Source organism: Chrysemys picta, chromosome 20 (assembly GCF_011386835.1).
Source record: "Chrysemys picta bellii isolate R12L10 chromosome 20, ASM1138683v2, whole genome shotgun sequence".
Taxonomy (NCBI): Eukaryota; Metazoa; Chordata; order Testudines; family Emydidae; genus Chrysemys; species Chrysemys picta.
This window is the reverse complement of record NC_088810.1, coordinates 8,678,882-8,692,834: the sequence shown is the minus strand read 5'-3', so window position 1 is coordinate 8,692,834 and position 13,953 is coordinate 8,678,882. Positions and strand designations below refer to the sequence as shown.

General features: G+C 55.9%; 2 protein-coding genes and 1 long non-coding RNA gene across 14 annotated transcripts in view; 2 read left to right on the top strand and 1 right to left on the bottom strand.

Annotated features, from left to right (window-relative positions):
• Positions 1–13,953, top strand: part of LOC101938932 (FXYD domain-containing ion transport regulator 5-like) — a 226,057-nt gene that overhangs the window by 26,616 nt on the left and 185,488 nt on the right. The window lies entirely within an intron of this gene.
• LOC122173993 (uncharacterized) lies at positions 1,702–2,176 on the bottom strand. The gene is made up of 2 exons (XR_006175155.2): positions 2,042–2,176; positions 1,702–1,738 (listed from the first exon to the last, which is right to left on the bottom strand). It is a non-coding gene; the product is annotated as an uncharacterized LOC122173993 (long non-coding RNA).
• Positions 2,354–11,908, top strand: LOC101938211 (membrane-spanning 4-domains subfamily A member 4D-like). 12 transcript variants are annotated; one of them, XM_042853242.1, is made up of 8 exons: positions 2,354–2,492; positions 6,445–6,536; positions 7,466–7,621; positions 9,134–9,253; positions 10,062–10,118; positions 10,515–10,649; positions 10,903–11,022; positions 11,497–11,908. In XM_042853242.1, exons 3-8 carry the CDS (start codon positions 7,475–7,477, stop codon positions 11,611–11,613), a joined length of 696 nt encoding a protein of 231 aa, XP_042709176.1. In that variant the 5' UTR covers positions 2,354–2,492; positions 6,445–6,536; positions 7,466–7,474; the 3' UTR covers positions 11,614–11,908. The 12 variants fall into 12 exon arrangements, with proteins under 12 accessions (XP_042709176.1, XP_023965249.1, XP_023965248.1 ...); XM_024109481.3 differs by having other exon boundaries at positions 2,358–2,492; positions 6,483–6,536; XM_024109476.2 differs by having other exon boundaries at positions 2,397–2,492; positions 6,483–6,659.

Below are 13,953 nucleotides of genomic sequence, written 5' to 3'. Positions count from 1 at the left end.
GCTGGTTCTGAAAAAGTGTGTGAGTGCGGGGGGCTCTAGTGGTTAGAGCAAGGGAGCCAGGACTCCTGGGTTCTCTTCCAGCTCTGGGAGTGGAGTGGGGTTGAATGGTTAGAGCAGGAGGGAAGGAGATAGAAGTTAATTGCAGGGAAAATCTCCCCCCCCGCCCCAGTCCGGCTGCCCCTGGAGGGAACTGTTGAGAACAAACTGTTCTCTCCCTGGGGCGGGAAATGCCTGGCCTGGGGCCCGGCCTGGGGAATGCGGGGAGCCAAGGAACTATCCCTCGGGTGGGGCAGACCGGGATCTGGGCCCTGAAGGGTTAATATTGAGCAATGGTTTAGCAATGACTTCCTCTGCCAGTAACTGTGACCCTGGAGCTGTGCCGAGGCGCCCCCCCCCCCCCCCCGCAGCATGATGTCCCCTGCCCCACTCCCCACAGCACAGTGCCCCCTAGCTCTGCCCTCCTTCATCGTCACAGTTACTGGCAGAGGGAGTCATTGCTAAATCATTGCTAAATCATTGCTCAATATTAACCCTTCAGGGGCCAGACCCCGGTCTGTGTCTGTCACACCTTAGGGCCAGTTCCTTGGCTCCCCACGTCCCCCACCCTTCTTACTTCCTCTTCCTCCCCGGCCAGGCTCCCGGCCCACATGCTTCCTGCCCCAGGCTGAGAACAGCTCGTGCTGCGCAGGCCCCTCCGGAGCAGCGGGGGCTCCGGGAGCCAGGGTCCATCTCTGTGGGGACGGGTCGGGGGAGCCGGGCATCGGGCGATGCAGCCTCGTTCACCTCCGAGGACAGGACAAGAAGCAATGGGCTTAAATTGCAGCAAGGGAGGTTTAGGTTGGACATTAGGAAAAATTTCCTAACTCTCAGGGTGGTTAAGCCCTGGATCCAATTGCCTAGGGAGGCTGTGGAAAACCCAGCATTGGAGGTTTTAAAGAGCAAATTATACAAACCCCCGTCAGGCATGGTTGGGCTGTTACAGTCCTACCGTGAGTGCAGGGGACTGGACCAGATGGCGCATCGAGGTCCCTTCCAGTCCTACACTTTTAGAATCACTGAACAAAGCAACAAACCCTTAGGAGAGTCTAATCAGCTCCTCCCTTGACCATTGCAGAGAGAGGATCGGATCGGATCGGAGAGCTAGGCTACACTACAGAGTTAGGTCGACGTCGCCTTAACTCTGTTCATGTCTACACTCCAGCAGGGCTCCGCCGATGTGAGTCACCAGCTACGCTGACCCAATAACGCCGCCTCTGTGAGAGGTGTAGCGCTTAGGTGGGTGTAGCTAGGGTGACGCAGTGACTGTGTAGACACTGTTACTTACATCGCCTGCATGGGGCTCACAGCCAGAGCCTGGCCAGGCTGAGAGCTGGCACCCCGCTGCTGGGCTGACAGCCGGACCCCTGCTGCTGCCCCTGGTGAGGGATGGGGGCTAGGAGAGCTGGGGGTTGCCCCCAGAGCTGCCGCTGGCCTGCTGGGTGAGCTTGCACGTCCCCTCTGTGAGACCTCGGGTGTCTGTGCAGGGCCCCGACCTATGGCAGGGGCTTCTCTGGCCCCCATCTCCGCAGCACCTGGGTCCCTTCCCATTGTCAGTAGGTCTGGTGAAGTGAGGCCTGACACGCCGCTCAGTGGCTTGTCTTTGTCCGCCCATCTGTGTGGGTGTTACAGGATCATGTTTGAACGCCGCATCTGATCAGCGCCAAACTGTCAGGGCAGAACCCTGTCCATTTGGGGGGCACTAGAAAAACAGAAGGGAAAAATGGTGAGGGACACTAGAGCCACTGGCATGGGGGAAAGAATGGGGGCACCCGGTACATGGGGGCACACAGAGGCCCTGCCATGGGGCAGATTCCCTTGTTAACCTGTTCCAGTACTCAGCTCCCCTTCGAGTTAGAAAGTTGGACCTAAAATCCACCCTTCAGTCTCACCTGCTGGGGATTAACCATCACTTCTCATCCTTCGCTGGACAAGGAGAATAGCTGAGCGCGTTAGAACAGCCCTGGCCCATTTGAGGGCTGTCATCAGGGCCCCGCTTTGTCACCTTTTTGCTTTGTGGTCGGCGCATTCCCACGGGGAATTTGGGGGTTGAGAAATCTGCACTTTCCAACAGCAAAACATCCCTCTGGAAAACCTCCCGTCAGCTCTGGATAGAAGCTCAACGCTCAGCCTGCACCACAGCTCGGTGCCTCCAGCCCTCCGCTGCTCACCCTTCTTTTGGGCAAGGGGAAGGAAATGATTAGTCTGGAGAAGTCCTGCTGCTGAGCAGAGTATTGTCTGCAGCCTGCTGACAGGAACCATCGTGCACCAGGCAAAGAAGCGCAGGGGAACTGGGACACTGTCCAGCCCCCGGCCGGCCTTATTCTTACTTCGGCTCCAATCAAGGCGACGATCGTTTCTGGAGCTTCCCAGGAGGGGCCCCTTGTTTACGGGACGGGGTCCAAGCTCAGCTCTTTCCTGCCGGAGAGAGAGCCAGCTTCAGAGCCGGATGGAGGGTGAGCCGGAGGCAGGATGGGATTGGGGAAGGGGATTTGCCCTGGCTGGGTCTCTCCGGGGGGCGTGGCGGGGTGCTGGGGTGGGGGCTGTCGGTTAGTGGAGGGGTCAGGGATTCTGTCCCCATGTTGCTGCGACGGGACAGACGGAGCTGGGAGTTCAGGGGCACGAGGGACCTGCGTACAGCACACACGCTGATACACACTCACGCTCACACACGCACTCACCTACCCCATAAACAGACACACACGTTGCCCCTTCTGACCTCAGCGGCTAGTCAAAGTAGGGGGCTCGGGGGACGCTCCAGCTGGAGGCAGAAATCGGGGCTAGCCAGGGATTGGCTTTGACACAGTTTTGTTTATTTGCAAGCAGAGTACGACGTCCCGTGTCTCTGTGCCCAAATCAGACAGTCGCTCAGCTTGTAGCCCCCTCCCCTCCCCAAGGCTCCCCAGCCAGCCCCAGCCCTGGAAGGTCTCTCTCTAGCTTTTTCCAGGGTCACATTGTGCAGACAGGGACCCGCTTGGCTTTTCTAGCCTCTTTGCCTTTGCCTCTCTCTGGTCTTGGCTTGCTCCGCACTTCAACATTAGGCTGACCTAGCTACAGCGTTCCGGGCTGTGGAAAATTCCAGGCCGTGAGCTCTGGAGTTTGGGTGACCTCACCCCCGGTGTGGACCCCAGGCCCCATGTTAGGATTCTCCCGTCGACCTAGCGACCACGTCTCACAGAGGTGGAGTCAATACAGCGATGGACCCCCCCCCCCATGACGTTGGAAGGGTCTGCACTAGTGATGAGCTGCCAGACTGTTAACAACCGGTTCCCTACCGGGTCTTTGGCAGCACTTCGGTGGCGGGTCCCTTCAGTGCCGCCAAAGAGCCGGCGCGAGTGTACGACCCGCCGCCGAAGTGCTGCCACCAATCCGTTATTAAGTGCCACCCGGTGAGTACAAGCCCAAGACCCCCCACCCTAACTGCCCCCCAGGGCACCACCCCCTACCCAACTCACCCTGCTCCCTGTCCCCTGACTGCCCCGACCCCAGGGGTGAAAGTAGAAATAGGGACTTACCGGTATGGGGCTGGGTTGGGGCCAGCTCTGGCCCCCGGAAGGGGCAGGGCCTCAGGTGGAAGGGGCGGGGATGGGGGGTCAGAGCCAGCCCCGGCCTGCCCTGTACCGGTAAGTGCCCCTCCCCCTCCCCCACCAGGGTAGCAGCGGCAGCCGGGGGCTCCGGCAGCAATTTAAAGGGCCCAGGGCTTGGCCGCCGCTACCGCTTCGGGCCCTTAAAAACCGTTGCCGAAGTCCCCGGCTGCCGCTGCTACCCCAGGGCTCCAGCAGCGGGGCTCTGGCAGCAATTTAAAGAGCCTGGGGCTCCAGCCGCTGCTGGGAGCCCCAGGCCCTTTAAATTGCTGCCTGGGGAAGCCAGGCCGCCCCAACCCCCTCCCATTCCCTGTCCCCTGACCGCCCCCCCCCAGAACCTCCGCCCCCTCCAACCGCTCCTTGTCCCTTATCCAACCCACCTCCCAGCCCCGGCCCAACCCCCTTACCATGCCCAGCCCTTTAACAGCCGGTTCTAAACCGGCTTCTAAATTTAAGAACCAGTTCCTGCGAACCGGCTCCAGCTCACCCCTGGTCTGCACAAGAGTGCTGTAGCCGTGCAGCTGTAGCGTAGACACCGCTTGTGTGTGAGCTCAGTGTCTGGGTATTCTCGCACACAGCCCTGCCCAAAACAATACTCAGCCCAAAAACTCTGTGTGTGTGTGATACGCACTTTTTGTCTTTACTGGGGATTATGTTTACAGCTATGTTAATGGGAGGGTGAGTTCACACCTGTCAACCTGACCAGGGTTTTAATCCAAATTATAGAGGTTTAACCCAGCTCATACCACACACACACACATACACACTCAGAGACTCACAACAATAATGGACACAAACACACAGTCACACTTCCAGCACTGGAATGGGCTACCTAGGGAGGTGGTGGAATCTCTTTCCTTAGAGGTTTTTAAGGCCCGGCTTGACAAAGCCCTGGCTGGGATGATTTAGTTGGGGATTGGTCCTGCTTTGAGCAGGGGGTTGGACTAGATGACCTCCTGAGGTCCCTTCCAACCCTGATATTCTATGATTCTATGATTCCCGCCACACTCACATATACATGCACGTTCACACAAATACACTCAGAGAGAGACAGACATACACAACAGAAACACACATTCACACAATCTCTCTCACACACACACCCACTGAAGCACACTTACAGACACATCAAGCTGGCAACCACAGAGATGCAACATGAACACATGGACAGTCCCACACACACAGTCAGACACACAGAGAGTCACGTGCACATATGGATAGTCCCATGCACTAGGGTTACCATATTTAAAAAATAAAAAAAGAGGACACTCCACGGGCCATAGCCCCGCCCCTTTCCCACCCCCGCCCCAACTCCACCCTTTCCCCGCCCCTTCCCCAAAGTCCCCGCCCTAACTCCCCCCCCTCCCTCCCAGCCACGCGAAAAGGGCTGCCCGAGTGCTACCGGCTTTATGGTTTGCCGGGCAGCCTCCAGACCCTGCGTCCCCGACTGGCGCTTCCCCAGCACAGCTGGAGCCCGGGAGGGGAAGCGCCCAGCCGGGGGCACAGGGTCTGGAGGCTGCCCGGCAAACCATAAAGCCGGTAGCACTCAGGCTTCGGGCAGCCCCTATGCCTCCGGACCCTGCGCCCCCGGCCGGGCACTTCTCCTCCCCGGCTCCAGCTGCTCTGCTCCTCCCCGGACTCAGACTTCGACTCTGTTTAAGAGCCAAGCTGCCCGAGCCAGCGCTACCGGCTTCGGGCAGCCCCTGTGCCTCCGGACCCCAGCTGCCAGCCGGGCACTTCTCCTCCCCGGCTCCAGCTGCTCTGCTCCGGCGGCGCAGGGTCCAGAGGCACGGGGGCTGCCCGAAGCCGGTAGCGCTGGCTCGGGCAGCTTGGCTCTTAAACAGAGCCGAAGTCTGAGTCCGGGGAGGAGCAGAGCAGCCGCGGGAGAGGAAGTGCCCGGCCGGTATTTTTCCCGGACATGTTTGGCTTTTTGGCAATTGCCCCCGGACGGGGGTTTGATTGCCGAAAAGCCAGACGTGTCCGGGAAAAAACGGACGTATGGTAACCCTACATGCACAGACAGTCAGACACACAGAAAGTCACATACACACACAGAGACACGGACAGTCCCCCCCACACACAGTCAGACACACAGAGAGTCACGTGCACATATGGACAGTCCCACCCACAGACCTACACACACAACCACACACATCTTAGTCCATTGTGGAAGCTCAATGGCTCAGAATCTGGGCTCCTTACCGGGGCTCTGGTTCTGGGTATAACCACAGTGTTTTGGGGGATACCTCCCCACACATCCTGTATCACCCCTGGCCTGTGCATCTCTCCTGACTCCCAGGTACTCTCCCCTTTCTAGACCAGCTCCCCTTCCTGTCATAGCCATCTCCGCTGGGGCCCCCTACTGAGCCCCCTGCAGCACGGCCTACTGGGGGTCTATCTCCTGCCCACTCCGTCTCCAAGTGGGGCTGCTAGTCAGGGCATCTCTCTGGCTCTGTTTTAGCTCCTCTCCGCTCAGTTCTTGAGACCCCTCCGCGGGAGCTTTACTAGGCAAGAAAAATGGCACAACACTCCATGCTCAGCCAGAACCAAGCTCAGCCGTGCCTCTCACACCCTCTCTATACCCAGCCCAGCAGGTTCTTCACCACCATGGAGGTTTCCAGTGGAACCCAACCTGGGCCATGGGGGAAGTTGGGAGACATACTGGACTCCACAGCGTCCCCTGCTGCTCACTGAAGTGATGCCGATGTGGAGGGGTAGAGCGAGGGTGACGATAACATGACCTGGGCGGAAGTGGAGTGGGTGGGAAATCATCCACCTGAGTTATAAATGGATCATCACCCCATTTCTGATCATCACCTGGCAGAAAAAGAAGACCTTGAATTTTCCCCACACTTTGATTAGATTGAGACTCTTCCCAGACTGCGCCTCACTGAATCCTCCTTCACTGAGAAGCTGGTTTGTACGGCTCTGGAATTCTGCTGTGATGCTGGTGTGAGCGGTGGGAAACCGGTGTGAGCGGTGGGATACTGGTGTTAGCCAGGGGATATTGGTGTTAGCAGTGGGATATTGGTAATCAAGGTGAGATATTGGTGTGAGAGGTGGGAAAATGGTGTGAATGATGGGAAACTGGCATCAGTCATGGGATATTGGTGTTAGCAGTGGGATATTGGTATTTGAGGGGAGATACTGCTGTGAGAGGTGGGAAATTATTGTGAAAGGTGGGATACTGGGGTCAGTCATGGGATATTGGGGTCAGTGGTGGGATACTGAGGTTAGCTGTGGGATACTGGTTTGAGAGCTGTGAAAGAGATCTGATATGTGGGACACTGGGGTCAGTGGTGTGAAAGGAGGGACACTGGTGTTAATACAGGTGCCAGTGGTAGGATACTGGTGTTAATACAGGTGTCAGTGGAGGGATACTGGTGTCAGAGAAGTGGGATACTGGTATGAATGGTGAGAAACTGGTGTTAGCAGTGGGATCTTGGTGTCAGTGGTGGGATACTGGGGTGAGCGGTGGGAAACTGCTTTTAGAAATGGGATATCAGTGTCAGCCAATTGAACAACTATCCCATCGCTTCACTGCCACGTAGGGGGAAGGGGCAGGTTCATGGGGCACAGACCGTGGAAGCCATGTTTGGTTCAGTAACGCCCCCTGCTGCAGGTGAAAGTGATGGCGATATTAAAGGGGTGAATTAAGGTGATATTAACATGGGGGTGATTGGGCACCGCAAAGAAAACCCTGACCTGTATCTCCCCCAGACAGGGCAAGAGGTGATGGAGATGAGCTGGGGGCGGGGGTTATCTGTTATCCTGGGGTAGGGGGGTGTCTTTTACCTCCCCAGTGCCCTGCCGGCACAAAGAAAGCCCAGCTGTTATCTCAGCAGGATTCTGCTATGGCCACCACCGTGACAGCCAGCTCAGCCGGCCCCATCACCATCATCAACAGGTTCATCACCCAGCCCCACATGGCCAGTGCTGCCATCCCGGCCAAACCGCAGCCCCTGGAGAAGTTCCACAAGGGGGAGCCGCTGGCCCTCGGGGTGAGTATCCTGCGGACTAAAAAGGATAACTGCTTTCGGGAGGTTTCCCCACCCACCTGGGACAATCAGCCAATGAGAGCTTGTTCTGATGATGTCGTGGTTTGAAGGTGGTGTCCCATTGGCCAGATGCTGGGGGATGGAATTCCAGAGGACGATTCCCTCCAGTGCTTAGGATACACTGGGTGGGTGTTTACATGACTCAGCCCTGTCTTCTTGCTGCCCCCATGTTTGCCCGGACGTGAGCGTCGGGCCAGGGAGGAACCTGGCCCAGTTACCCCAGAAACGCCAGCATGGTTCTTGCAGAGAAGGCAGCCGGCTGGGGCCAGCGTAATCCCCTGACAGCGGGCGCCTATTCCTCCTGTACCTGCCAGCCCATGGATCGCTGTCCCTGATCTCAGGCAGTGCCCCCTGACCATTGCTTTCCAAGCCCAGAGCCCCCCATGCCAAGCACCTGCATCCAGCCTGTCTGTATTTCAGCATGTCTGACTTCCCTGGTGGGAGCCATGGGCTGGTTCACAGGGACTGTGGCTTCTGCTGGGATTATAATTCCCAAAATTTTGTGATGATAAACCCCATAGAAACATTAAATTTGCCTCCCTCATGTCCTAGATCAGACCCACGGGCCCATCTAGCCTGGTAACCCGTCTGCTCCCTGCTGACCTGGATCAGACCCATGGGGGCCTTTCCATGGGCACTTCTAGCACAGTGTCCTTCCCAACTCTCCCTGCTGTGTCAGATCTCACCCATGGGCCTACTTACCCCTTCCCTACCATAAACTCGTGGTGTGGCCCTTGGGCAACTCCCTCAATCTTGCTCCGTGCCTCAGTTTCCCTACCTGTACAATAGCGATAACAGCACATTTCTGCCTCCCAGGGGAGTGGGGATGGGGAGGATCAATGCATTAAAGACTGAGACTATGAGAGGCTATGGCGATGGCAGGGCTGTCCCTAGGGGGGTGTGGGGCCTGGGACATCGGTTCCAAATTTCTAATCTGCCGGGGGGTGCTGCCCCCTGGCCCCACCCAGGCTCCGCTCCCACTCCACCCCTTCCCCCCAAGGCCCCACCCCGCCTCTGCTCCTTCCCAGCCCAGTTCTGCCCCCTCCCACAAGCACACTGCGCCCTCCCTCCTCTCCCCTCCCTCCCAGCACCTCCTGATGCCACAAAAAACATCTGATACATGGTAGGTGATAGGTGCAGATTGGCAGGGGCCACCGGTGGGCAGGAGGCGCTAGGGGAAGGGAGAGGTTCTCGTAGGGGGGGCTCCTCCTCGCCCCCCCGCCAGCTTGCCGCTCGCCTCTCCATTCGCCTCCTCACCCCGCTCGTCCACCCACTTCCTGCCTCACCTCCCCGCCTGCGCGGGGCCCCGATTTGCCGTACCCAAGGGACGGCTCTGGATGATGGGCACCAGATAAATACCCAAGACAGAGGGACCTGTTAAGAGCACCAAGGGGAAAGCGACCCCTAGCGAGCTTGGGGTGCAGTGATGAAATTCTTGGCTTCGCTTCCTGGTAGATCACCCAGATCCTAGTTGGAGCTGTGCAGTTTGCTGTCGGGATGGTGATGGCTATGGTCAACTCCTATTTTTGGATATTGGCGTTGAGTGTGCACGTCCCGATATGGAGTGGGTTGCTGGTAAGTCTCCACCCCACCCTGCCCTCTGCCATCGGGTCACATGTAGGAGCAGGGAAGGATTGGAGCATGCTCAGTGCAGACAGACCCTTTGGAGAATCTAGCTGCCAAATTCTAACACATCTCCACGGAGCATGTGCCAATGGAAATTTTTCAAATGCTTATAATTTGGCCAAATTTGAGTGAACTTTTTATGGAACAGCAAAAGGCACATCCTTGTCCCTAGGGTGACCTCCCCTGCTACGTTTCCAGGCCCTGCTCCAAAGTATGCAGGCACTAGAGCTTCTCAGTGAAATGGTTGTAAGAATTATTTTTACCATGGGCAAAACAACATACTTTCCCCAGCCTCATTCTCAGCAATGGCTGAACAATTTGGACTGAAATTTATCCCCCAAATTGAGCCTGCAGCAGGCTGAGAATGGGAAATTTCAGCCCTAATAGTTAATGCTTGGCAAAGTTATCAGCACCTGAAAGTAGGGTCTTATAATGGGATGTGTTGGGCAACCTTACCTCTAGGTGGCGCTAGCAGCAGACCCTACAATAGAATACGTGGGGCTCTAATCCCACCAGGCAGCTTGCCAGGGCGCCGGAGAGAACTATACAGACGTGCAGGCTGTGGGTGGATCAGCACAGACATTGGTTCCCATGTGGCCACCGGCCTTTACCCTGTCTCCTGCTGGACTACCTCTCCCAAGCTCACCCTTGTCTAGTATTTCCCAGCATGCATAGCACCTATCCACCCCGCTGTGCTCCGTGAGCGCTAGACACAGGCACAGCCCTGCTTCTAACCCTTTCTCTTTTCCCTCCACAGTACATCATCTCGGGGGCCCTCTCAGTGGCGGCTGCAAAGAATCCCAAGATACAACTGGTACGAATTGATGCCTCAGTTTCCTTCCTTCCTTCCTATCTATCTATCTATCTGTCCCTGTACACCCCCTCTATCTATCTATCCCACACACCCCTCTATCTATCTATTTATCTTATACCCACAATCACTCGTTCTTTCCAAAGTGGTTGAATTATTTGAACCGTACCTCAATCCAGCTTCGCGATTTAGCCCCTAAATGTTCCGTCTGAGCGAGGGTTTGGCCATTAGGCTGTACTGCTACAGCAATGGGAGTGAACATTATGATCACAATAATGGGATGTCATTGTGTGGGCTCTTCCCACAGCCAGGGTGGGGCTGGGCTCTGTGCCATGTTGTCCACGTGTGTCCAGCTGGGCTCTCAGCGCACGCCTCTCTCCACCCCCGTCTCCCATCCAGGTGAAAGGCAGCCTGGGAATGAACATCATCAGCTCGGTGCTGGCCGGATGTGCCATGATCCTGTACCTGGTCAGCTTGATGGAATCCAGGTATCAGTACAGGTGTAACTGGTACCCGGAGGAATGCATGGCTTATGTGAGTACTTGGTACTGCAGCACGAGGGCAGGGCTGTCAGCGCATCCATCCCCCTGCTCCCAAGGGGATCCACCTGCCTCCCATGGCTACCCGAGGGACTGCCTTACCCAGCTGGCAGGGGCCTTTCCCCTCCAAGAGTGCTGGCTTTGATCCAGCCCCAGGATGGGGGCGTGGCTGGCTTCGGGGGTGAGGTTGAGGGAATGGGACATGGGGACTTTGCCCTGTAGGGAATTCAACAGTTTCCCGTTGGCAGAAGGTAACCATGGCCTGCATCACGGTTCTGTTCCTGTTCACCTTCCTGGAATTCGTTGTCTCCATCTCCACTGCAGCCTTTGGGTGCAAAGCCGTCTGCCGGAACAGCTACAGCGAAGTGGTAATGATGCGTCACCCTGGGGCCTGTATTAATGACAGGGACGGTGGAGGGGTGTCTATTGGCTTACAGGAGGAGTGGTGGGAGCCAGGACACCTGGGTTCAATTTCCATCTTGGGATGGGAGTGAGAATCATAGAAGAGAATATCAGGGTTGGAAGGGACCTCAGGAGGTCATCTAGTCCAACCCCCTACTCAAAGGACAAATCCCCAGACAGTTTTTTTTTTACCCCAGTTCCCTAAATGGCCCCCTCAAGGATTGAACTCACAACGCTGGGTTTAGCAGGCCAATGCTGAAACCACTGAGCTATTCTTCCCCCCCCCCCCCGTCTAGTGGGCTAAAGTATGTGTGTGTGGATGGGGGGAGAGATTGGGAGCTAGGACTCCAGGGTTCTATACTGGGAGCACATCACTGGGCTGTTGCTGGTTTGAGAGGCACGCTTGAGTCCTGTCCTGATAGGTTTACCTTTTCCTGCAGTCTGTGGTCATTTACCAGAACATGGTGCCTCCAGGTGATCCAACTACTGCCACCAACACCCACACTGACGCTGTTGCCTGCACTCCTCCCCCTTACACGGACATCGCCACCCCATGAGCTGCTCCCTAGGGCAGCTACTGCTTGGATCACCAGCTCCCTACATACCGTGGAGACCCAAGCAGCAGAGTGGGAACTGGTCATAGCACCTCACTCCCGACACTGAGCCTGCTGACCCCCATGCACTGATCACACTGCCCATGGCGAGAGAGATGCCTGACCCACAGCATCACACAATCGATCTGCCGGTCTCCTGGCCCTTTCCGTTCCGTCCCTGTGGATGGGATTTCAGCCCCAGGTCCCACACTCTATAACATGTCCAGGCTGTCTCCAATAAAACCTTTTTCTCTAATCATCCAGCCCTGATTTCCTTTGCTCCTGCGTTCAGTGGGATCCCCTGATCCTAAGCCCCAGCCCCAGGTTATTGCGGGGATTATCTGGACTGTCCCTGATGCCCCCCACTAACAGGGCCAGTGTGCGCTGGGGCCCAGGATGAAGTGCCTGGAGCGTGATGGGGAGCACGGCAGGAGGTTGGGTGGCAGGGGTGACTGTGAGAGCAGCTTTGGTGGGGGCTGTCGGAGAGAGACAGAGCATGCAACAGAAAGAGAAAGAAATGACCAGAGCTGGGGATAGAACCCTGGAATCCTGGTTCCCAGCCACCCTGCTCTAACCCGCTATGGTTCTTCCCCATGCCCCTCCCAGCTCCCCCCACCCTTCAGTGACCTGGGACCTCCTCCGCAAGAGAACTTGGCAGGATGATTCCCAGAGCACCTACTGATTGCGGGACCCCAGTCCCCGAGCCCACCCTCCCCCCAGCTCGCTTGGCCTCATCCGGCTCTGGGGCAGGAGACAGCTGAGCTGGGAGCCCAGCCAGGAGCCACAGGGCCCATTCTCTGAAGCCTCGGAACTTTTCACCCCAATGACCATCACTGATCTTTGACCGTATCCCCAGGCCTGGCGCCTCTGGGCCTGCGTCTGTGCTCCAAAATCTGGGAGCCTGCCCTGCCTTCATTTAGCATCAAGCTTTTAGGTTTGGTCTCATTCTCCACAAGGGACTCAATGCTTTGGAATGGGGCGGGGCCTCGGGTGAAGAGGGGGTGGACTACCCGCGGGGAAAAATAAGAGTCAGCATCTATGGATCTGGGCTGAGGTGGACATGCACCAGTACGTGATGCATTGAGGCAGCCCATGGAGGGACCTCATGTCCGGTGTCCCAAAGTTGTGTACAAAAGACCACCAGGCAGACTTACCCTGTGTTAAACAACCCTGTACTGGGACGGAGAACGGGATGGGCAGGGGTGGGGTTACAATTGCTAGGAGGGATATGAAGCCGTAGTTAATAGTAAGAGCTGTGAGATGCTCATTGGTCACTGGAAATTCTCCTGGTTTCCAGCCTAGTGCACCTTCCCCAAAGCTAGAGAGGGTTTTCTGTGGGAGAGCCTGTCTGTTTTGCACTCAGGGGTCTGGGATCTGGACAGAAAAAAGTCTGAGAGCTGGTTAAGTATTGGGTTTGGGTGCTGGTTCTGTGCACTAAACCCACCTCCTGACTGGGGCTCTCCAGTACGAAAAGACTGAAGTGGACCATGCCTATGGATTTTTCCCTAGCTCTGGGCAAAGAAGTGTGATCAGGAAGCTGATTATTTTTTTAAAATTGTCATTTTGGGAGAGCTGTATGTCGAAAAACCTGTTAAAAACGGACTCCGAATTTGCATCACAAACCTTGCCATGGCCTTTGAACCAGCATGTTAAATTTCAAGGTAATTTGACTAAGCATCTGGTCTTCAGAGAGGATTGAAAACCTCTGTCTCTCTGCAAAAAAGTACGATAAGCACATTGAAATTTTAAAAATGGGTCATTTTGGGGGGTTGTATCTCAGGAACCCCTTTATAAAATGACCCTAGATCTGTAACAAAAACTTCCCCCAGCCCCTGAATTAGTGTGCCAATTTTCAAGGTGCTCAGACAATGCTCATGGATTTTAGAACAGTTTGGATATCCCCGTCTCTGCTAAAATGTGTCAGAAAGCTGAAATATTAAAAATGGGCTGTTTAGAGGGGCTGTATCTCAGGAACTTCTTCATCTAATGACTCTAAATTTGCATCACAAACTCTGCCATGGACCCGGAACCAGCATATCAAATTTCAAGGTAATCTGACTAATCATGTAGGTTTCAAGAAGGATTAAAAGTCTCTGTCTCGGTGCAAAAAAAGCATGATAAGCAAGTTGAAATATTAAATATGTGTTCTTTCGGGAGAGCGGTGTCTCAGGAACCCCTTTATTAAATTGCCTCAAATTTGCACTGCAAAGTATATCCCAGGCCCTGAATTGGTGTGCCAATTTTCTAGGTGCTTGGACCATGCATATGGATTTTTTAACAGTTTGGATGTCCCCATCCCTGCTA